General features: G+C 36.3%; 6 protein-coding genes and 1 non-coding gene across 10 annotated transcripts; 5 read left to right on the top strand and 2 right to left on the bottom strand.

Annotated features, from left to right (window-relative positions):
• The first annotated feature begins 1,274 nt into the window (after nucleotides 1-1,274).
• LOC103834847 (regulatory protein NPR1) lies at nucleotides 1,275-3,888 on the top strand. The gene is made up of 5 exons (XM_009110938.3): nucleotides 1,275-1,447; nucleotides 1,535-2,141; nucleotides 2,216-2,957; nucleotides 3,108-3,308; nucleotides 3,420-3,888. The coding sequence occupies exons 1-5, from the start codon at nucleotides 1,440-1,442 to the stop codon at nucleotides 3,695-3,697; spliced, it is 1,836 nt and encodes a 611-aa protein (XP_009109186.1). The 5' UTR covers nucleotides 1,275-1,439; the 3' UTR covers nucleotides 3,698-3,888.
• Nucleotides 3,889-5,572: 1,684 nt separating this feature from the next.
• LOC103834846 (nucleosome assembly protein 1;1-like) lies at nucleotides 5,573-8,786 on the top strand. The gene is made up of 12 exons (XM_033277171.1): nucleotides 5,573-5,992; nucleotides 6,079-6,122; nucleotides 6,301-6,387; nucleotides 6,533-6,625; nucleotides 6,798-6,885; nucleotides 6,974-7,035; nucleotides 7,127-7,311; nucleotides 7,409-7,586; nucleotides 7,667-7,710; nucleotides 7,791-7,980; nucleotides 8,375-8,464; nucleotides 8,529-8,786. The coding sequence occupies exons 1-11, from the start codon at nucleotides 5,944-5,946 to the stop codon at nucleotides 8,429-8,431; spliced, it is 1,077 nt and encodes a 358-aa protein (XP_033133062.1). The 5' UTR covers nucleotides 5,573-5,943; the 3' UTR covers nucleotides 8,432-8,464; nucleotides 8,529-8,786.
• A 230-nt stretch (nucleotides 8,787-9,016) lies between these two features.
• Nucleotides 9,017-12,153, top strand: LOC103834845 (galactinol synthase 5). Its single transcript, XM_009110936.3, has 4 exons — nucleotides 9,017-9,804; nucleotides 9,921-10,244; nucleotides 10,329-10,463; nucleotides 10,549-12,153. Exons 1-4 carry the CDS (start codon nucleotides 9,472-9,474, stop codon nucleotides 10,768-10,770), a joined length of 1,014 nt encoding a protein of 337 aa, XP_009109184.1. The 5' UTR covers nucleotides 9,017-9,471; the 3' UTR covers nucleotides 10,771-12,153.
• LOC103834844 lies at nucleotides 12,022-13,253 on the top strand. Its single transcript, XM_009110935.2, has 3 exons — nucleotides 12,022-12,152; nucleotides 12,438-12,651; nucleotides 12,858-13,253. The coding sequence occupies exons 2-3, from the start codon at nucleotides 12,470-12,472 to the stop codon at nucleotides 13,042-13,044; spliced, it is 369 nt and encodes a 122-aa protein (XP_009109183.1). The 5' UTR covers nucleotides 12,022-12,152; nucleotides 12,438-12,469; the 3' UTR covers nucleotides 13,045-13,253.
• A 256-nt stretch (nucleotides 13,254-13,509) lies between these two features.
• TRNAP-UGG lies at nucleotides 13,510-13,581 on the bottom strand. Its single transcript has one exon. It is a non-coding gene; the product is annotated as a tRNA-Pro (tRNA).
• Nucleotides 13,571-14,679, top strand: LOC103834843 (60S ribosomal protein L31-3). The gene is made up of 2 exons (XM_009110934.3): nucleotides 13,571-13,939; nucleotides 14,217-14,679. Exons 1-2 carry the CDS (start codon nucleotides 13,857-13,859, stop codon nucleotides 14,485-14,487), a joined length of 354 nt encoding a protein of 117 aa, XP_009109182.1. The 5' UTR covers nucleotides 13,571-13,856; the 3' UTR covers nucleotides 14,488-14,679.
• Nucleotides 14,680-14,919: 240 nt separating this feature from the next.
• Nucleotides 14,920-19,594, bottom strand: LOC103834842 (arginine--tRNA ligase, chloroplastic/mitochondrial). Of its 4 annotated transcripts, XM_033277106.1 has the most exons (19): nucleotides 19,054-19,594; nucleotides 18,404-18,412; nucleotides 18,338-18,358; nucleotides 18,113-18,252; nucleotides 17,951-18,026; nucleotides 17,752-17,859; nucleotides 17,449-17,664; nucleotides 17,284-17,364; nucleotides 17,069-17,152; nucleotides 16,884-16,988; nucleotides 16,632-16,810; nucleotides 16,474-16,558; nucleotides 16,202-16,388; nucleotides 16,044-16,113; nucleotides 15,888-15,957; nucleotides 15,730-15,819; nucleotides 15,514-15,582; nucleotides 15,326-15,424; nucleotides 14,920-15,219 (listed from the first exon to the last, which is right to left on the bottom strand). In XM_033277106.1, exons 3-19 carry the CDS (start codon nucleotides 18,344-18,346, stop codon nucleotides 15,109-15,111), a joined length of 1,779 nt encoding a protein of 592 aa, XP_033132997.1. In that variant the 5' UTR covers nucleotides 18,347-18,358; nucleotides 18,404-18,412; nucleotides 19,054-19,594; the 3' UTR covers nucleotides 14,920-15,108. The 4 variants fall into 4 exon arrangements, with proteins under 4 accessions (XP_033132997.1, XP_033132998.1, XP_009109181.2 ...); XM_033277107.1 differs by lacking the exon at nucleotides 18,404-18,412 and having other exon boundaries at nucleotides 19,049-19,594; XM_009110933.3 differs by having other exon boundaries at nucleotides 18,338-18,408.
• Between the last annotated feature and the right edge of the window lie 1,015 nt (nucleotides 19,595-20,609).

Genomic DNA, 20,609 nt, shown 5'->3' with positions numbered 1-20,609 from the left:
CCCAATCGAAATAACCCATAACGCGCAAAAAGAAGAGAGAATGCACAACTCCATGACGCGCGAGAAAAGAAGAGAGAGCGTGGGATACACAGACGCACTACCGAGCTGACACGTGTCGGCAAAAGCCCCACCCTATTTTGTGTCGTGGAGGGCTGTGCTCAGAGCACAATTCAACTTTATATATATATATATATATATATATATATATATATATATATATATATATATATATATATATCTTAATATATACAATATATTAAAACAAAATCACAAACTTGGATCCAATTTAATTCTAGGCAGAATATCTTTTTTAAAACTATATTTTATATATTTCTCTTAACATATACTATTACCAACTACTCGTATTTAAATATAGCTTACCTATAGCTACAAATATCTGTAATTGTTTTTTGAAATAATACAAACTTCTATATTTTACTATTACTATTTACTAACTACTCATATTTAAATATAGCCTAACTATAACTACAAATATCTGCAAATTTTTTTTTGAAATAATATGAAGTTCCATATTTTACTAACTTAAGATTCTCAAAAAACCAACTAGATGTACTTAACCTCTAATATTATCTTTTCCTAAATACCTTTTAAAACATTTCCGAAATCCGGTCAAAAATATTTACTACCAAATATTTAATATGTTTTACTCATATGATTTTATTAAACATTTGTATATTTGCTGCAACAAAAAAATTTAAACCATTAATCACGAAATTTTCAATGTGAGATTTTTAACAGTTTTAGTAATTTATAATCGTTGTTAAAAAATTTAATGCAAATTTTGAAATTTAAATATTCAGGTTTCAATACTTTTTCATGCAAATTTTGAAATTCACATATTTATGTAGTTTATATGATATATATTTTAATTTTAATAATATTAAATATATATATATATATATATATATTTAATCTGTATATCTGTTAAATGATACTTCATATTCATATGATTTTATGATCATTTTTATCTTTTTATAACCAAAAAAGTTAAACATTGTTCACAAAATTTTAATGGTAAGACTTTAAAAAGTTTTAGTAATTTTTAAAAATTCAAAATATAACATATAAGAAACAAATTTAAATTTTTATTGTATGGTTAATGTGATAGTTTAATTTTTTAATAATATAAATTAAAAAAAAAATGATATTAGAGGTCCAAGACTAAAAGTATGTTTATATGTTAATCTCTCTTATTAATCGGTCTCTTAAATGTATTCTGGTTTTATAAGCTAAACACACCATCGGTTATTAATCGGTTAAGCAAACTCTCTCCAAATGGGACGTACCAAAACTCTTCTAACATTCTCGTTCGCCTTTTTGGGAAACTTACCGGTACTCATCAAACCGTCGACGCTTCACCTCTCACCACCACTTCTTTATCTCTCTTTGACTTTGGCTCTCGCTACCTTACTGTGCTCATGAACGGGTAACCTTAGCCGTGCGGCTCTCTACGATCTCAAACGGTTCGGTTGATAACGATAAGGCTTATTCGTTGATTGCTCCTTGTTCGTAGAACTTTCACCATCTCTGACTCTCGATTTTTTTTTTTAAATCCGTCGATGGACACCGTCGATTCGTATGAAATCAGCAACCAAAGCAGCACTGTCTTATCCGCCGCGGCGGAGCCAACGGATAACACCGAATCATCTGCTGTTCGTCCACCAGAGCTTTCTCCGGTGGATGTATCGGCGCTTCAACTGCTCTCCATCAACCTCGAGTCGCTGTTCGACTCGCCGGAAGCGTTCTACGGCGACGCCAAGCTGATTCTCGCCGACGACCGAGAAGTATCCTTCCACCGCTTCATCGTCGCAGCGAGAAGTCCCTTCTTCAAAAACGCGTTAGCAGCCGCCGCCGAGAAGGATCCGCAGAAATCATCCACCGCCGGTACGAAGCTCGACCTGAAGAACATCGCGACGGATTACGAAGTCGGATTCGATTCGGTGGCGGCCGTTATGGCGTACGTTTACAGCGGCAGAGTGAGGCCGCCGCCGAAGGGAGTTTCTGATTGCGCAGACGAGGATTGCCGCCACGTGTCTTGCCGTCCGGCGGTGGATTTCATGGTGGAGGTTCTCTACTTGGCTTTCGTCTTCCAGATTCCCGAGTTAGTTACAATGTATCAGGTAGGTAAAGTTAGTTACAATGAATCATAGAAACGTCCTAGTTAATGAATAGAACTGTGTATTTGCATTTTCAGAGGCATTTAGTGGATGTTGTAGACAAAGTTATCATAGAGGATGCATTGGTTATACTCAAGCTTGCCAACATCTGTGGCCAAGCATGCAAGAAGCTGTTTGATAAATGCACAGAGATCATTGTGAAGTCTAATGTAGATACAGTCACTCTCAACAAGTCATTGCCGCAGCAGATTGTGAAGCAGGTAATTGAGATCCGTAAAGAGCTTGGCTTGGAAGTACCTGAACCGAACAAACACGTCTCGAATATTCACAAGGCGCTTGAGTGCGAGGATCTCGATCTTGTCGACTTGCTTTTGAAAGAAGGCTACACGAATCTAGACGAAGCGTATGCTCTCCATTTTGCTGTTGCGTACTGCGCTGTGGAGACTGCTACTGAACTCCTGAAACGTGAGGTTGCGGATGTTAACCGTAGGAATCCGAGGGGGTACACGGTGCTTCACGTTGCTGCGATGCGGAAGGAGCCGAGTTTGATAGCGTTTCTGTTGACGAAAGGGGCAAATGCGTCGGACATGGCTTTGGATGGTAGAACTGCTCTCTTGATTGCAAAGCAAGTCACTAAGGCGGGTGAGTATAACTGTATAACGGAGGAAGGCAAGGATTCTCCCAAAGGGCGAATATGCGTAGAGATACTAGAGCAACCAGAGAATCTAGGTCCGTTTCCTGAAGACGCTTCTTCTGCCTGTCTTGCCCTGGCTCCTGATAATGAACTGAAGATAAGGTTGATTGATTTTGAAAACAGAGGTATCTCTTTAACTCTCGTTACTTCATTTATTACAAGGTCAGATCATAAGATTAGGTTCTTCAGGGCTCGTTTAAATGTTATTTCCGTGTGTTCTGTTAGAAAACTGAGTGATCTAATGATAATTGTTATTTTTATATTACTATTTTTAGTTCAAATGGCTCGATGTCTCTTTCCAACGGAAGCACAACTCGCAATGGAACTCGCCCCGATGAAGGGAACAAGCGAGTTTACCGTGGATAGCCAAGAGCTTGACGGCACTGGTGCAAAGAGGTCAGCACCAGACCAATACATGGTACCTTTCGTATTCGAAGAAAAGCATCGGAGTAGACTAGAAGCGCTTTCAAAAACTGGTATTGATTCTCTTTCATCAAACAAAGAAGAAAGCCTTTTTTTGAACAACTAACAAAGAAGAAAACTAAAACCCATACCTGACCTTGTTTCATTTACCCTTGTATCTTCAGTGGAATTCGGGAGACGCTTCTTCCCACGCTGTTCGAGATTGCTCGATAAGATTGCGGACTGTGAGACCTTGAATATACTTGCTTTCGTAGAGAAAGAGACTCCTGAGAACCGACTAGAGAAGAGGCAAAAGTACATGGAAATACAGGAGAGTCTGCTAATGGCGTTTAATGAAGACAATGAGGAGCGTGGAAAGTCGTCTCGGTCAGGTTCCTCTTCTTCCACATCGAAATCAACAAAGAGGTCTAATCGTAAACCCTCTCACCGACGTCGTCCGTGAGACTATTTGTTGGGGTAATATTTGCTGTACTAATATATTTTTAAATTCTTAAGAGTCTCTCTGTCTATAGTTGGCTCAGTTATATGTATTCGAGCTGCAGGTGTGTTTCAAACAAATGCTGTAACTTTTTGTATCAGCGATATATACTTTTATGTACATCGATAATAAACCATGATAGTGTTACAGAGTTACCAAGAATCAAAGTGCGAAAAGATGAAGAATGGTTCATCTACTGGTTATCCTCTATCAAGAATGAAAAACATATTCAGTTTCCCTTGCTATCACTGCAGCTGAAGGTCTACAAGAATCCAAAATCTTGGAAGAAATGTTCAAAGCTCCATGTATACAAAATTTGGTGAAGGATCAAGTCAAGTGGTTCTTTGGCCTGCCGCCATCACCATCTCAAGAAGGTTCACGAGTTTCTCCCAGAACCTCTACTTCAATTCTTACCAATCCTTGGAAGGTCTTTGATCTCTCAATAAAGTGTTGCTTCTCTAACCATTTAATCCCTCTTGAAATACAATGATTGGTTTTGGAAAATTCAAAACCTCTGTTACATTAGCAATAGCAAGTTGGTCATAAGACAAGAGTTAGTGATTCAGCAACCTTGGTCTCTCTACCCTTTTCGGAACAATACAGCCAGAAACAGCTTTCTCTCTTCCATATTCTGCAGGTTGGCATCCATGACAAGGTTCTTAGCCCTTTTGGGTACTGGCTATGGAACGTTCCTCTACTGAAACAGATAGTAGACTAAACGGCATAGTGTTTAACTGCGCCTTGTGAAACTGGCACGCATTCTAGAGCTTCTAGCTGAGGAAAACAGACATTTCTAAGGTGTACAAACTACAAAAAGCTCAGAAACGAATTCATCTTTTGCTTACATATTTATTTTGATTTTTTTTTGTCAATATCAATTTTGATTTAAATAAATTCAGAATAAAATAAACTATATACTAACAAAAAAAACAGTGTTTTGAAAACTAGACCGGATCAGTAGGTCCCATCGGTTGGAAGTGATTCGTCCTTCTAACATTGTACTAAAAACTGAATTTTAGTTAAAACGGCAAACTTAGTTAAAAACCGGTGAAATTCACTAAAACCGATGACCGGTTCGATATTAAAATCCGATTTTCTTAAATTCAAGCAATTTTTTTTAAAAAAAACTTCAAAATTTTAGAAATTTTCATTTTTAAATGATTATCTAAATAAATTATTTTCATTATTTTTATATTATTTTTAAAGTCTTCATTTTATTTTTAGATTCTAACAATAATATAAAATTTTATAAAAATAAAATTATAGTCAGACATATATATATAGTTACTTAATATAAAATTTAATTGAAATTTAAAATCTGTTTGGACCGGTTCGACTATTGACCCATCTACAATGCTGAGTCAATGTCCGGTCCGATTTTCAAAAAATTGCAAAAAATCTAACTAGGTAATAGATTTCATAATCTCTTGTTTGTTTTAACAATATAATTAATATTTTCCTGCTAGAGATTATTTCTGTTAAAAGTTATACTAATCAAAATTTTGAACATTGACAACTCAAATCTCAATTTGTATTTTAAACAAGAACAAAGAACCCTTAAAAAAAGAGAAATAATTATATAACCAAAATAAATTAAAATGACAATTAATTGGCTAGGTTTATTAATATATAGAGATATTAATTTATAAAAAAAAAGTTTATTTAGATTTTTATTTTAAGATATATTTATTCTAAAAAAAAAGAAAATATCTGATTTTAGTATATAGACCTTAATTGTTATTTTTAAAATTTACATTTATATTAATTATATTATATTATTTGGAATATATAATACATATTACATAGAACTTAAATGTAGTTTTAGATATAATATTACTAAATCTCATTAATAATATATTAAATGTTAATAAATATAAAGATAATCACATTGTGAATATAAAACAAACAATATAATAATAGATTCTTACTTAAATAAAATATGTATATATATAAATTATTAATTTATAATTTTAATGAGATTATATATTTACATATAATTTTTTAAGAAGTTATTATCTAATATTTTATCAATTTATGTCAAATTTTAAACTAGTTCAAGTTAAAATCAGTAAAATTTATTAATTTATCAGAGTATTAATTTATTAAAGTTCTATTTGTATATAAACAATCGTCTCTTTTATTGTCTCTCTTGCCTCCCCCAAAACCCTCCCTCTTACTTTCAAACCTTTCGTCTCCAGAGTCCTCAGAAGATGAGCAACAACCACAAAGACAATTTCAGCCTCGCTGATCTCACTGCTTGTAAATTCTCATCCTCCGTTTACAATTCTCTTTCTTAATATACGCTTCTTCTTGACTGTTATTCTCTCACTTGCTTTTGTTTACAGCTCTTAAAGACGAGGATCGAGCTGGCCTCATGAACGCTCTCAAGGTTTGTTTGTTCGTAGTCGAAAGGATTCTGAGTTTTACCGTTTCTATTAAGAGTCTGCGTCCTCACACTAATGCCTTTTGTTTTATTAATTGTTTTTAGTTTTAGTAAAATGATAAGAGTGTTTATATGTTCCTTAAGAATTATTGGTTTGAGTTTTCGTTATATGTTAATTCCACAGAACAAGCTGGCTGGTCACAGTTCAGATGTGCTCGAGAATCTGACTCCTCAAGTGAGAGCTCGTGTCGATGCCTTGAAGGATATACAGGTTAGAGAATTACTCAATTGTGTTTGTGTACCTTTAAAGATCTGATCTTGATTATATTTGTGTGTGCAAACCCTTGTTTCTTCTGTATGAGTGTATATTCTCCTTGCTTATTGATCAACCAGTGACTTGTTTCAATTCAACGCAGAGCCAACACGATGAACTTGAGGCTAAGTTCCGTGAGGAGAGAGCTGTTCTTGAAGCCAAGTATGAAAAGCTGTATCAGCCCTTGTATGCCAAGGTGATTGTTAGAAAGAAAAAAATATTCAGATTTTCCTGTGAGATCGTCTTGAATATTCATCTGTGAACTAGAGCGCCTATATTTGCTTTATGTCTACTTGTCTGCATTAGAGTTTGTAAAATATAATCTAAAAAATTCTCATGAATTCTTCTTGGTATCTTGTAATGCACAGCGTTATGAGATTGTGAATGGAACTACTGAAATCGAGCTGACTCCAGAGGATACAAAGATGGACGAAGTAGATGACAAAACTGCTGAAGGTTACTTCAGAAACACAGTGTCTTCCTTTAATATTTTGGGAAGATAAAAATCCAAAATCTAACATTGTTATATTGTGTTCAATCTCAGAGAAAGGAGTTCCAAGTTTCTGGCTGACTGCTTTGCAAAACAATGAAGTTACTTCCGAGGAGGTATCCCACTTGTAGTTTTGGTATTTAATTTTTTTATAAACAATCCAATCATAACCGTGGAGAATGAACATACCAATCTCTTTCACGTCAGGTCACAGAGCATGACGAAGAGGCTCTCAAGTATCTTAAAGATATTAAATGGTGCAAGACCGAAGAGCCTAAAGGATTCAAGCTTGAGTTTCTCTTTGACTCGAATCCCTTTTTCAAAAACAATGTTTTGACAAAGTCTTATCATGTGATTGATGAGGATGAGCTACTAATTGAGAAGGCTATTGGGTAAACTGCTTATGCTCTCCTACGAATGTTTATATATATGATTGCAGTGAGCTGTAGAAATGTGTCTTCACTTATACTATTATTTCCTTTACGTCAGGACTGAAATTGATTGGTATCCTGGAAAGTGCCTAACTCAGAAGATTGTTGAGATGAAGCCTAAGAAAGTTACAACGAACGCCAAACCAGTCACCAAAATGGAAGACTGTGAAAGCTTCTTCAACTTCTTTAATCCTCCAGAAGTCCCGGATGAAGATGAAGATATCGACGAGGACAGAGTATGATATTTTGATTGTTGTAAGAGCTTGTCAAACTCTTAGTTAGCCTATTTAGTAATGACTTCCGTTCTTTGATGCAGGCTGAGGAACTTCAGTATCAAATGGAACTAGATTATGACATTGGGTGCGTCCTTTACTGAAAATAATTGGTTCTGTTGGGTTATGAGTTGATTATTGTTTGATTATTCTTCCTGCTTCCTGTAGATCTACTATCCGGAACAAGATTATTCCGCATGCCGTCTCATGGTTTACTGGTGAGGCTATGGAAGAACAGGAGTTTGATTTAGATGATGATGAAGATGATGATACTGATGAGGATGAGGATGAGGATGAGGATGAGGATGAGGATGATGATGATGATGAGATGGAGGAGGATAGCAAGACTAAAAAGAAGGTATGAAGTGCTCCAAATAAATCAAACACTATAGCAAATCTCATATAGTCATAGAAAACTTATCAAAAAGTTTCAGGTTGCGCATGGTCTTGAGACCCTAGAGAATAGATTAGTAAATATAGGCTCTAGAGATTACTGAAATTAACCGAGCATTTAATGATGCATAAGACTCTGACACAACTGTGTAACTTAATTCTTATATGCCATAAGACTGATAGAATAGCATCTAAATGATACATAGAGACTGCGAGACAGGCTGTGTTGAACCATACATAATGTGCATATACCTAGAATCATTCTCATGAATAACTTTATTCATTTCATTCGTATAATTATGTGTCGATAATTATGATACATGTAGTAATCACCATCTTTCTTTCTTTTCTTATCGCAGAAGGGAGGCAGATCTCAGATTGTTGGTGTTGGTCAACAAGGCTTCAAGCAACAGTGATCTCGATGCTCTACTGAACAAAAAGGCATGTGTGAAAATATATCTCGAGTCATTCTCACTTCATCTAGAATGAGGATTGAATAAAAAAAGGTCTTAGTATTTTTTTTTAATGTGAAACTCATCTCCTTATTGATGATGTTCTCATAGGAGTTTTGATCATTTGTTTTGGTGTTTATTTTCGTTGAATGATTTTTAGACTTAACCTTGGTGTTTATGAATGAATGAAAACATCATCCCCCCTTACTATGTTTCTGCCTTCACCACGCTATCTTTGAGAGGACAAACATGTTATGTTTTTATGTAACATATAAGTTTTTCCACAAAGTTTTTAAGTGAACAAAACTATAAGCAATTACATACACTTACATACTATTGTTTTGGATTGTAACTCTGACACTGTTTGTTTAGAGGAACACATCTTCAAACCCATGTTTGGATTATGAATTAGAAATGACAAATACTCTAACCAAGCAAGAAGGTATGTAATTACACTTGGACAAATAGGAAAGCTTTTAGATGTTTGCACGTGGGATACACGTGAGATGTGATATACTTATACGTGAAACCAAAACGTGGTTAGGTTAAAAGAAAGAAGATTATCATCTCTTTTAGGCGATAATGGGCTTTTAATTCAGCATAAGCCCAACTTGATGCACACGTTTCTATTAACAAAACTTTAGAGCGAGATGTTTAAAATCCTACACATTTTGGATAAAACTGGTATATATTCTGTTTTTACATTCGCAAGTCTGCATATCCATCCAATTTCTACAATTACGGTAATTAGTTTTAAGAATCTTGGAGTAATTTATAATATATATATTTCCATAGTTGGAAGTTTCATATTTCTTATACATAAATTTAAAAATCTTTAAGATACCGACTTGGCATACAAGAATGATTTATTTCCATTATTAATTCTCTCATTTAATTCTCATATATCTCTCTTTTGCTATATAATAAGATGAATACGTCTCCTTTTTCCACACACTTAAAAGCTACACACAAGAAGAAAAAAAAGTTATATTCATTCGTTTGAAATGGCTGCAATGAACATGGCTCTCGAGAAAAAGATCGAAGCTGACGTGAATTTGAATTCTAATGGTGGCAAAAGGGCTTACGTCACTTTCCTCGCTGGAAACAAAGACTATTGGATGGGTGTGGTCGGTCTAGCCAAAGGACTGCGCAAGGTGAAATCAGTCTATCCACTCGTTGTGGCCTGTCTTCCGGATGTGCCAGAAGAACACCGTCAAATCTTGGTGGCTCAGGGATGCATCATCCGTGAGATTGAACCGGTCATTCCACCAGAAAACATAATTGGTTATTCCATGGCTTACTTTGTTCTCAACTACTCCAAACTTCGTATTTGGGAGGTTAGAATCTTATTTACTAATATATGACTATCATTTTTTTTTTATCATTATTATTATCTTGTACATGTCGAAACATAACTAGCATATCAAACGACTTTTGAACATATATAATGCAGTTTGTGGAATATGAGAAGGTGATGTATTTGGATGGAGACATTCAAGTGTTTGGTAACATTGACCATCTTTTCGACACTCCTTCCGGTTACTTGTACGCGGTTAAAGATTGCTTTTGCGAAATTTCATGGTGCAACACTACTCAATACCAGATCGGTTACTGCCAACAGTCACCCGAAAAGGTAACATGGCCGGTGGAAACTCTCGGTTCTCCGCCGCCTACCTATTTCAACGCTGGTATGTTACTGTTTGAACCAAATCTTGTCGTGTACGAGGATCTCCTTCGTGTTGTTCAGATCACCGCTCCAACGTATTTTGCTGAACAGGTTTGGTTTTATCTTCTTTTTTTCATTATTTATTTTGAGGTTTCATTATTTTATGACGATAATATTGTTGTTTATCTTTTGTAGGATTTTCTGAATATGTATTTCAGAGACACCTACAAGCCAATTCCTTCCACCTACAACCTTGTATTGGCAATGTTATGGCGTCACCCGGAACATGTTGACCTTAACCAAATCCGTGTGGTCCATTACTGCGCAAATGTACCTTTTAATTTGTTTTAATTCCATAATCTTTTTCTTGTCTTATTTTTTAATATATATACTCATGTCTGAATCTATTTTATAGGGCTCAAAGCCATGGAAATATGATGAAACCGAAGAGCACATGGAGCGTGAAGACATAAAAATGCTTGTGAAGAAGTGGTGGGAGATTTATGAAGATCCAAGTTTGGACTACAAGAACTTTATGGAAACTGAGCCTAAGTTGAATCCGATCGCTACTGCAGTCTTAGCGTCCAAGGAGTCTGATGGTGATGTTCTCACGAGCCTTGCCCCCTCAGCAGCATAGCCAATCTTTTAGCCGAAGCTATGCAACCTTTTTTTTGTTTTCTGTTTTTTTTTGGTTTCAATAGAGGTTTAGCTATATATATAATTTTATCATAATTATATATAGCGAGCTCGTTATGTTTGTGAGATTAGAGGTGGTTGGTCTTGTGTTTTGGTTAGCCTTTTGTGTCAATGCCGACCTTGATCAACCATGCATGCCTTTGCCTCTTTTGTTTTATCATTAATTAATAATAACAACTTTCTTTTGGCTTTCATTCGTTCATTCTTTTGCAAAACAATTTGATATATATTTTATCGAAAGCTAAGATGATTTTTAGTATAATTATGAATAATATTACAAGTCTCTCGCCACCTTAAATCCAGTGTTGTCAATTGCGGTGTTTATTTTTAGGACTGGTTCTTCTTTTGTAACCAAAGTTTCCTTTCAATGAGTTTTAAGCTGGACGAATCAATTTAGTACGGCAGCTCTTTCTTCTGCTGCTTTGTTGCATCTTTATGCTTTGGAGGATTATTAGACGTGTGCTTGTGTATGAGTACACCTTTTGATTTCCCAATAACGAAGTGTGAGTCTTAGCCTTTTTCTGGCTATCTGACATGATAATGAGGGTTAGTTTGTCCAACGATAATGATGGTAGCACTACATACATCCTTATGTGTTGACAGCTGACTAAACCAATACGGCAATACCAACTAGAATATGCAGCCTAGGAGTTTTACAAGCATCAACATCATCCGTAAGTTGCACGTAAGAAACAAAACAAGAAATTAAAGGGACTGTTTCCTTGGTTACTAAGTAGCACCTGGAAGACCGATAACAGAGGGCCACAAAACCGATATTTGGATATTCAGCTCTCAACCACTAATATAATATAATCTGAGTACTACTGCTTATGAGAATAATCGTGTGTTGCAAGTCATCAACTTGATATGGCAGCGATGCACAGAGTAATATTACCAATCACGTTTATCAACAAATAAAAAGCTCACAGTTATCACCAAGAGTCAAAAGAATTAATATAATTTTACAGTTAGTGGAGCAAGAGCTTCTTTAGCCTCATCAGAAGAGAGCTCCACCAAGCATGAGAAGAGAGCTCCACCATGCAAAGGCACCTGAACAAAAAGAACAAGAGTCATGTAAGCTATCAAATAGCTGCTTGAATAAAGAGAGCTCTCACCACCATTGGGCTATGAAAATGTTAGTCAAAGCCCATTTGAGGCCCATAATATTATGTTTTTTCTGCACCGACCACTAGTTGTATTGTTGTAATAAAACCTCACAAAAGTCGCAAGTGTAGAGATTCCGTTGATCCAGCTGCTGCTTCTGCACTCTCGTTCTCCGATAACGGTGACACCACCCCTACAATCTCTGTTGTAATCAGCAAGGTTCAACACTCTTTTTCCCTTTTTGATTCAAAGTTTCATCTTTTCTTTTACCCTTTTGGAGAATCTGACTGATAGATCTGCGCCTTCGTAATGTAATCCTCATGAGGTCTTTGCTATTTGGAAAAAGATCTCAACTTTCGAATGTCTAGCTAGGGTTTGAATAGGTTGTCACTGTACCAATGGTGCTTTTTGATTCCTCGTGTCTTTCTAAAAGCTTAATCCTTTTTGATTGCATTTGGTAATGGAATTGGATTTTTTAAAATTTTGTAAATCCAAAATTGTCAGGAAAAAGAAGACAAGTTTTGAGAGAGAGAGAGATGGCATCAAAGTTGATACAGGTGAAATCAAAGGCGTGCGAGGCATCGAAGTTTGTGTCAAAGCACGGCACAACTTACTACAAACAGTTGCTGGAGAAGAACAAGCACTATATCCAGGAGCCAGCCACTGTTGAGAAGTGCCAAGAGTTGTCTAAGCAGCTTCTCTACACTCGTCTCGCTAGGTCCCTTTCCTAATTTTTTTTTTTTATTTCTGTCTGTTGTTATTATACTGTAAAGGGTAAAATACTAGTAGCCGCTTCTTGGTTTTGTTTGGTAAGGATCTTGAATAATTAATGTTCTCTTTTCAACGTTTCTAGATATGTTTTTTTACAGGAACTCTACTTTTTCTTTTGTTTCTGTGCCTGACTTGTTTTGTGTGGATTTGCAGCATTCCTGGACGTACTGAGTCGTTCTGGAAGGAAGTGGATCACGTGAAGGGGTTGTGGAAGAACCGGGCGGATTTGAAGGTTGAAGATGCTGGGATCGCAGCACTTTTTGGGTTGGAGTGCTTCGCTTGGTACTGTGCGGGTGAGATCGTTGGAAGAGGCTTCACTTTCACCGGCTACTACCCTTGAAGAAACAAACCGAGACAATGCCTTTGCTTACAACCATTGAAGGCTGAAACTGGCGGTTTTATTATCTTTGGATCTCATGGCTGATATTTTAGTATAAGTTTCAAATTTATCTTCTGTCTTTGGATAATTAATACACACAAGTTTTTTTTTTAAAGCTGAGGCCATATCATGCTAGCTCTTAATAATATCAGTCGACAACTTGTTTGCTTTTTGGTTTTGTTTCTTGAGTGTGGATGACCTTTTGCTGGAGATAAGGCAAAGATCGGCTATGGGATATCATTATTTGCAGATTATTATGTTGAGCTTATGTCAAAGTGTTGTTGTTCGTCTTCTTTGAATAAAAAGACTTCTTATAATGACAACAAAAAAAACACTAAACTCTTTGTATGTTTCTCTAAGTTAGCTGATTTCTTATATGGAAAAAACTCTATACGGCAAATGGCAAAACACTAGATTCTAAAAAAAGGGGCGTTCCGAGAATCGAACTCGGGACCTCTCGCACCCAAAGCGAGAATCATACCACTAGACCAAACGCCCATGTTGTTTAAGTTGTTGATAACTCCTTCTAGTTTTATTGTTAGACGTTACAAGTGAAAAAGATTAGTTCAAAAACTCTTAAAGAGAGACATTTAAATCGACTAGGGTTGGTTCATCTACCTACTGAGCGCCCCATACAACTTATACGATATAAGCTACTATTAAGCTACTTAGCAATAAAATTAAGTAGTGAACAAACAGTGAGCTGATCAGCTATACAGAGAATCTATCTGAGTTTAACCAGTTTGAGTTTCGACATACTCAGGGACATTACAATGTCGGACAAGACGAAGGGAAGGAAAGAGGAGGTGGTGACCAGAGAGTACACCATCAACCTTCACAGACGCCTTCATAGCTGGTAACTTCCCAACCAAACTAAAAGATAACAATGTTCTAGCCTAGCTATGAAATGTAACATTTGAAAGCTTTACCATTACAATGTTCTTAGCCATGAAATGTAACATTTGAATGTGGCATTTAGAAAGCTTTGATCTTGGGGTTTGGCTTAAAAAATGCAACATCAAAGTTTTAGCTATAGGCACTTAACTTTATAGGCACGTTACCCATGAATGTGACATTTAGAAAGCTTTGATCTTGGTGTTTGACTTGTAAGAATCGTATTGTGTCTTAAACAGTACATTTAAGAAGAAGGCACCAAAGGCAATCAAGGAGATAACGAAGTTTGCAGAGAAGGCAATGGGGAGAAAAGATGTGAGAGTGGATGTGAAGCTGAACAAGCAGATTTGGAGCAGAGGTCCTCCTAGAAGGATCAGAGTCCGAGTTGCTCGCAAGAGAAACGATGATGAAGATGCAAAGGAAGAGTTCTTCTCTCTTGTCACTGTTGCTGAAATCCCTGCTGAGGGACTTAGTGGCCTTGGCACTAAAGTCATTGATGAAGAGGATTGAACAATATTTTCGGAGTTTTGTTCTTCTTTCATTTTGTAGTGACGTTGACTCAGTAATACAGTTTATTAGAGAACATTTCAGAGCCTTGTGTCATGGTCAATGATATATATTACAATCGATTAGTAAGTAGACCTTGGCTTGTGTCATTTGTCCTCCTACTGTTTCGATAGACCTTGTCAATGATTTATTTGAGTATTTTTCTCAGTGTAGGACTTTGGGAGTAATCTCACTTTGTTGATAGGGACTGTAAACAGTTTATTTTTCATAGCCATGTCAAGAAAAGACTTCCCAAGTATTATGAATGCAAATATCATTGCTTGATGGATCTTGTAAAGAGAAGATCAAGAATGAAGTCATGCAAGAGCTGCGGAAGCCAATTTGAATAAGAGGGGGCAAAAAGAGTACATCGCCAAATTAACACAATCTCACAAGAACATCTCCAAGTCATTTAAATTCAAGATTAATCTTCAAACCCTTTCATGATTCACAAAATCAGTTCAAAGGCATGGCAAAATAACCTTTGCCAAGCAAGTTAAGAGCTACAAACTGATTGTGTCAGAAAAATTGTCAATAAATAAAACCGTTTGTCTTTTAAGTCATTAAAATGTTTACAGTGACGGATCACATCTTGTAAACAGGGGTGATTCCAAGAAGGTGGAAGCATTTTCGCATCACTATAGCCGTTGCTTCACAAAGTAGGAGACGGCTTGCCTCCTCCGGTGAACCATTGACCTGTAATAAAGCTCATCTTTTAATCGAAATCCAAGTATATATGGTAGCAGATTGTAGTCTGACATCACAATATTAAATAGAAACGTAGAATGACGAGAATCCACACCTGATGAATGGAGTAGAAGCTGGTAAAGCGTTCAGATAAACTGTAGAGGTACAGACACAGAACGTTGGGAAGCAACGTAGTGCAAGCTTCCTCAACCGTCTGCAAATCGTTCACACATGGATTACCCAAAAAAAAAAAAAAGAGAAGAAACATTTTGAAAGTAGTATGTAATGATGAGCATGAGTTACCTCAGCAAATCGAAGCAAGTGAAGCCCCAGGGCTCGTTCTTCTGGATGATCCAATACTAGCTCTACTGTCTGCAATAAGGCACATGTTGTTGAACCGTTAGAACAAACTGCCTATGGTAAAACTTATAACAGTCTTCGTAGGTGTTTGTTTGAAGGTCCAGTAACTATGAAAATGTACAAGAGGAGGAAACCCAAAACTGTAGAAAAATGAAATACCTTTTTCAGCTCATCTATGTCTTTGCCAGACTTTCGGATGATTGAACAGATACGAGCATGAGCATAAAGAAGGTAAACGGCTGTATTTCCCTGTTCATGCACATGTTATCAATAAGAGCATGTGTAGGTGACTGACTGCATATTGCAAATTTCATTACCTTGTCACTAAGCATGGCATCGAAGTCGAAAGTATAACCTGTCGTTCTGTTGCCCTTCAGGTCAGCATACCTTGAAATAACATTATACAAAATCGCATGTTAGCAGTAGCATGATAATATTAAAATCCCTAAACCGAGAAAAGAAATAATACTCACTTCACCGCACCATATCCAACTGCCTCAGCTGTTTGGTCCAGCTCCTCCGGAGTCCATTCTTTGTCCTTACCTAAACAGAGAAACAACAACATATAAAAGATGAATAAAACCACCCAATAACTGAACAAAGTTAATAACGCTGACACAAAGTTAAATACCACGCTCAATAAGTGCAGTTTTACTGCGAGTCTTGGCCTCATCTAACAAATCAACTAGGCGGACTACATCTGAAGACCGCGTTCTAAATCGTTTGCGATCTTCCCCGTTGACGAGACCAAAATCAACATGGTCAACTCTAGGGTAAGCTTTATCACTCTCTGGAAGCCAACCTGCTTTTCTGGCAGCCTGAATCATCATAGTGTAACAGGATTAAAACAGTTAGGCCTGACACACGTCAAAAAAACAACAAAAGCTATTAATCAATCCCTACTTTGAAGAACATATCAAAGTGCTGCTTCTGGCTAAAATCGGTAACATATATAATCCAATCAGCTTTCTCTTCATTTAGCCGATACCTGGGACATGCAGATTTTAGCCAATTCATTAGGCAATAATAAGCAAGTTCAGGTAGAAGAAAAAATAACACACCAAAGAGCAGTCAGATCAGTTGAGGCATAGTTAAAACCACCGTCACTCTTCACAACAATGAGTGGGATCTTGAAGCCTTGGAGGAAAATCACACGAGCACCCTCACTTTCCTCAATCAACCCCTTGCTATCCAATTCCCCAATTACGTTAGCGATGTAGGGGTTGTAAAAGCTTTCTCCCTGTCATGGATCAACGTATTACCCATCAATGTACATCATTTGTTTCTGTCCTGTATCAGTATCGGTCCAATACCTTTTCTTCAAGCTCAATTTGAAGGCGCTGATAAACCTTGGAAAACTCGGTTCGGCTTATTTCACAAATCTTAGCCCAAGCCTTGCGGTAGATAGGATCTCCACCCTGCACCCAAGAAGAACGATAATATAGCCAAGTGACTAGTTTGACACACTGCCAAACAGAATAAGAAAATGTTAATTTACCTGTAGACGGACCACAGCCTTTTGTGCTTTTTCCTTAAAGTCCGGATCAAGATCAAACTTACTCTTTGATTTTCTGTAAAACGACTGTCAGATGGACATTTGAATGAAGTTAGTAACTAAACTGTTTTAGTTCATCACATAAAGCATGTTACGGTAATATGGTACATAAGAAGAACTGTAAAGCGTGAAAGGCCATATGATGAAAGGACACTGACCTGAAGATCTCCAATCGCTGTCTCGGTCACACTATCTGTATCAGGAAATTTCTCAAAGAGGTACTCAATGAGCATGCCAAACTGCATAATGTTAAATTTTATTTCGTTGATAAAAATATTGGAATACAACACAATAAAGCACTCGGTCTCAAGCAGTTAGTTTACCTGTGTTCCCCAGTCACCAACATGGTTTCTGCGAAGAACTTCAACCTTTGAGAACTCGAGCATGCGAGCTAGCGTGTCACCGAGGACAGTTGGTCTTAGATGACCAACATGCATTTCTTTTGCAATGTTTGGAGAGGAAAAATCAACTAAGGCTCTCTTAACCGGAGGAGTAGGCGCCCATGTGTCAATTCCCTCGATAAGCATATTTGCAATACTCTGCATATTAATTAAAAAAAACAATTACGCCAAGAAGAAGAGTAGAAAATGAGAAAACAAGTGCGCATTACAACAGGAGCACCTTACCTTAGCCATCCACTTGGTTGATAGTACAACATTAACAAATCCAGGTCCAGTAACAGAGCAAGAGATTGAATCCACCATCTCAGAAGTAGGTAGATTATTTAAAAGGGCCTATGTGAAAAAAAGAACAAAAAAAGAGTTAAAGAGAGCATACAAAAAACCACAAATTTCTAAAAAAGTAAAAACTAAACAAAACACCAACCTCTCCAACAGCTGGAGGACCCTTGAACTGAGAATCTTTTCCTTTTATCATGGACCATAGACCCATTGCATTGTTACTGCAGACAACAGTATGATGTAAACAATCTAAACTAACAAAACAAGAAAGCAACTCTAACAGGAACTTTAGTTTTTCCATATGTACCATTGGTAATCTCCAGATCTATCAAGAGGGGAGGTAGTAATCACGGGCTTAACACGGGGTTTATCAGGAACCGTTGATCTCAGAGACGCATCAAAGAGCTTCTCGAGCTGGCGTTTTAGATTTCCCGGGCATTCTTGGTTCTGTCACACCACTCAAAACAAAATCAGTCATGACACAGGGGGCAAAAAAAACAATGCCTCCTGGATTAAAAACGAAGATGCTTACAACTTCCATGGTTGCTGCTGACTTTGATTCGATACCGAAAGCAAATCTCCTACTGGTTGCTCTCAATACACCTGTCTAGGTTACAAAAAATACACAAGCAGATTCAGTATTCTCATCGAGAATTCTTACCAAACAAGAAAGTTAAAGCAATAGCTAGTCTGCTTGCTACAGACAATGTTGAAATAAATAACAAAAACAAACAAACGCTTATCTTCGGTTCTGTAAAAGAACCAACCAGGCACAAACCAGGCACAGTGGAATTTCTCAAATTTCAAATCAAAATCACAAAGATAAAACCCACTAAAGTACAAAATCACAACGATCTTACGCAAGAATTGGATTACTCAGCTAAGTAACAACAATCTAAGCTCACAAAACTTTGCAATTGCAATTGTTGAGATATTTCTTTAACCAATTAACCGGTTTATCTCACTTGACTAATTAACCTTAGCACACTTTTTGTTGTTGTTTGAGTTTGTTAAAGACACATAAGATTTTTGACCCAGTTCCTTTTTGGTACATCTGGGAAGACTAGGGAAAGGACGACACTCTCAACATAACTTTTTTCAAAAACTTTGAGGACCTGTTACGAATGTTTCACCTAGCCTGCATGACCTAAAGCTAGAGAAGCAACTGGCGATATGTAGGCTAGGAAACGTAAAGCTTAGAGATAACGAAAGAGACGTAAAGATTAGAGCTTGGATAGAGGTTTTTACCAGACGGAGAAGAGGAAGAAAAGCCAAGTGACGAGAGTGGGAGAGGCGATTGAAGGAGAAGAGAGACGACGGCTGTGTAGATGTAACAGGAAAAGGAGTTTACGCTTATTGCCGCTATATATGTAATAAGCTTCCTTGCCTTTTTCTTTCTTAATTACTTTTTCAAAAAAGGAAAAGCTTGCGGAGAAGTTTAGGTGCTGGGCTGGAGAATAGTAAGCCCATTATGATAATAATATAATACGAGATGTTTCAAACGCGGACGTGAGTCGAACATATGCGATTCGCGCAAACAGTTTGAATGAATATTATTATTAAGGGTATGACTGTTTTTTTGATACTACCCGCAAATGCAGCTTTTTGCAGTTCATAGCGATTGTTGACGTTTTGCAACAATCACTCAAACAGTTTTAAATCGTTTCAAACCGTTTTACACCTCATAAATTCAAAAACTAGTTCTATCTAGCATTTGCGGTTGCAGTTGCAGGCGATTATGGACGGTTGCGGGAGGATAATTTTTTTTAAAAAACAATATAAATACCAAAATAAAAAAAAATAATTGGAATTATAAAAATACTAAAATATATCTATTATATTTTAATTAATATGATAAAATTTTAAAATAAAAATATTTCTATAATTTTAAAATTTTAAAACTATAACTTTCTAAATATAATTTTTATATTTATTATAATATTATGATTTTTGATATTTTTATAATTATATAAAATATAAATATTATTAATTTATTATTTAACTGATGCTGCATTTGGTAGTTAACCAGTCATAAATATCCTACAAACGCACCAATTTCTAACCACATAACCAGTCGTACAAATCTCTTAAAACCTCTAGAAACCGTAACTATCCGCATTCGCAAACTCCCGCAACCGCTGCGTTTGAACCAGTCAGGCTCTAAAACAAAGAAGAAATAAGATGGGAAGAGAGTGTCAAGTTGTGGTTAGAACTTGGGTCCAATTGGTAATGGCTGTAGCTGTAGAATTTTTGCTGTAGAAAAAAATCTGTAGAATTTTTGCTGTGGCTTTAGATTTTATTGCTGTAGAATTTTATAGAAAGCACTAAAAAATTGCTTTGGATATTTGACTCTGCAGAGCACTTGTACTGTTGTACAGTTGTAGATTATTTCAAAAGCTGTGGTTTCAAAAAAAAAATTAAATCTTGATTGCTCTGAATTTGGTGCTGTAGAAATAAATAGAGCTGTGGACAGTACCTACAACAACTACCAATCACTTCCCTTATCCCTTATGTTACGAGACTTGGATCTTATTTATAATTTTCTATATAAACAAAATCTTATGTTACGAGACTCTTGATTAATGAGAGGTTGACAATCTATTTCTCCATTAAAAATATAATATAGCATCAGATTTTCACCGAACTACGATTTCATGCTAAATATTCATAATTTGAATATGATAAATTTATTTTCAAACCGATAGTCCACTATGGTTTTAATTGGTTTATCATTAACCATATAAGGGACTACTCACGAATTATATTGGACATCGTATATTTGGATAATGGTTATCATGAAGAAA

The sequence above is a fragment of the Brassica rapa genome, chromosome A08 (genome assembly GCF_000309985.2).
Source record: "Brassica rapa cultivar Chiifu-401-42 chromosome A08, CAAS_Brap_v3.01, whole genome shotgun sequence".
Lineage (NCBI taxonomy): Eukaryota > Viridiplantae > Streptophyta > Magnoliopsida > Brassicales > Brassicaceae > Brassica > Brassica rapa.
Note: the sequence above shows the minus strand (reverse complement) of the source record. Positions and strands in the feature narration are given on the sequence as shown.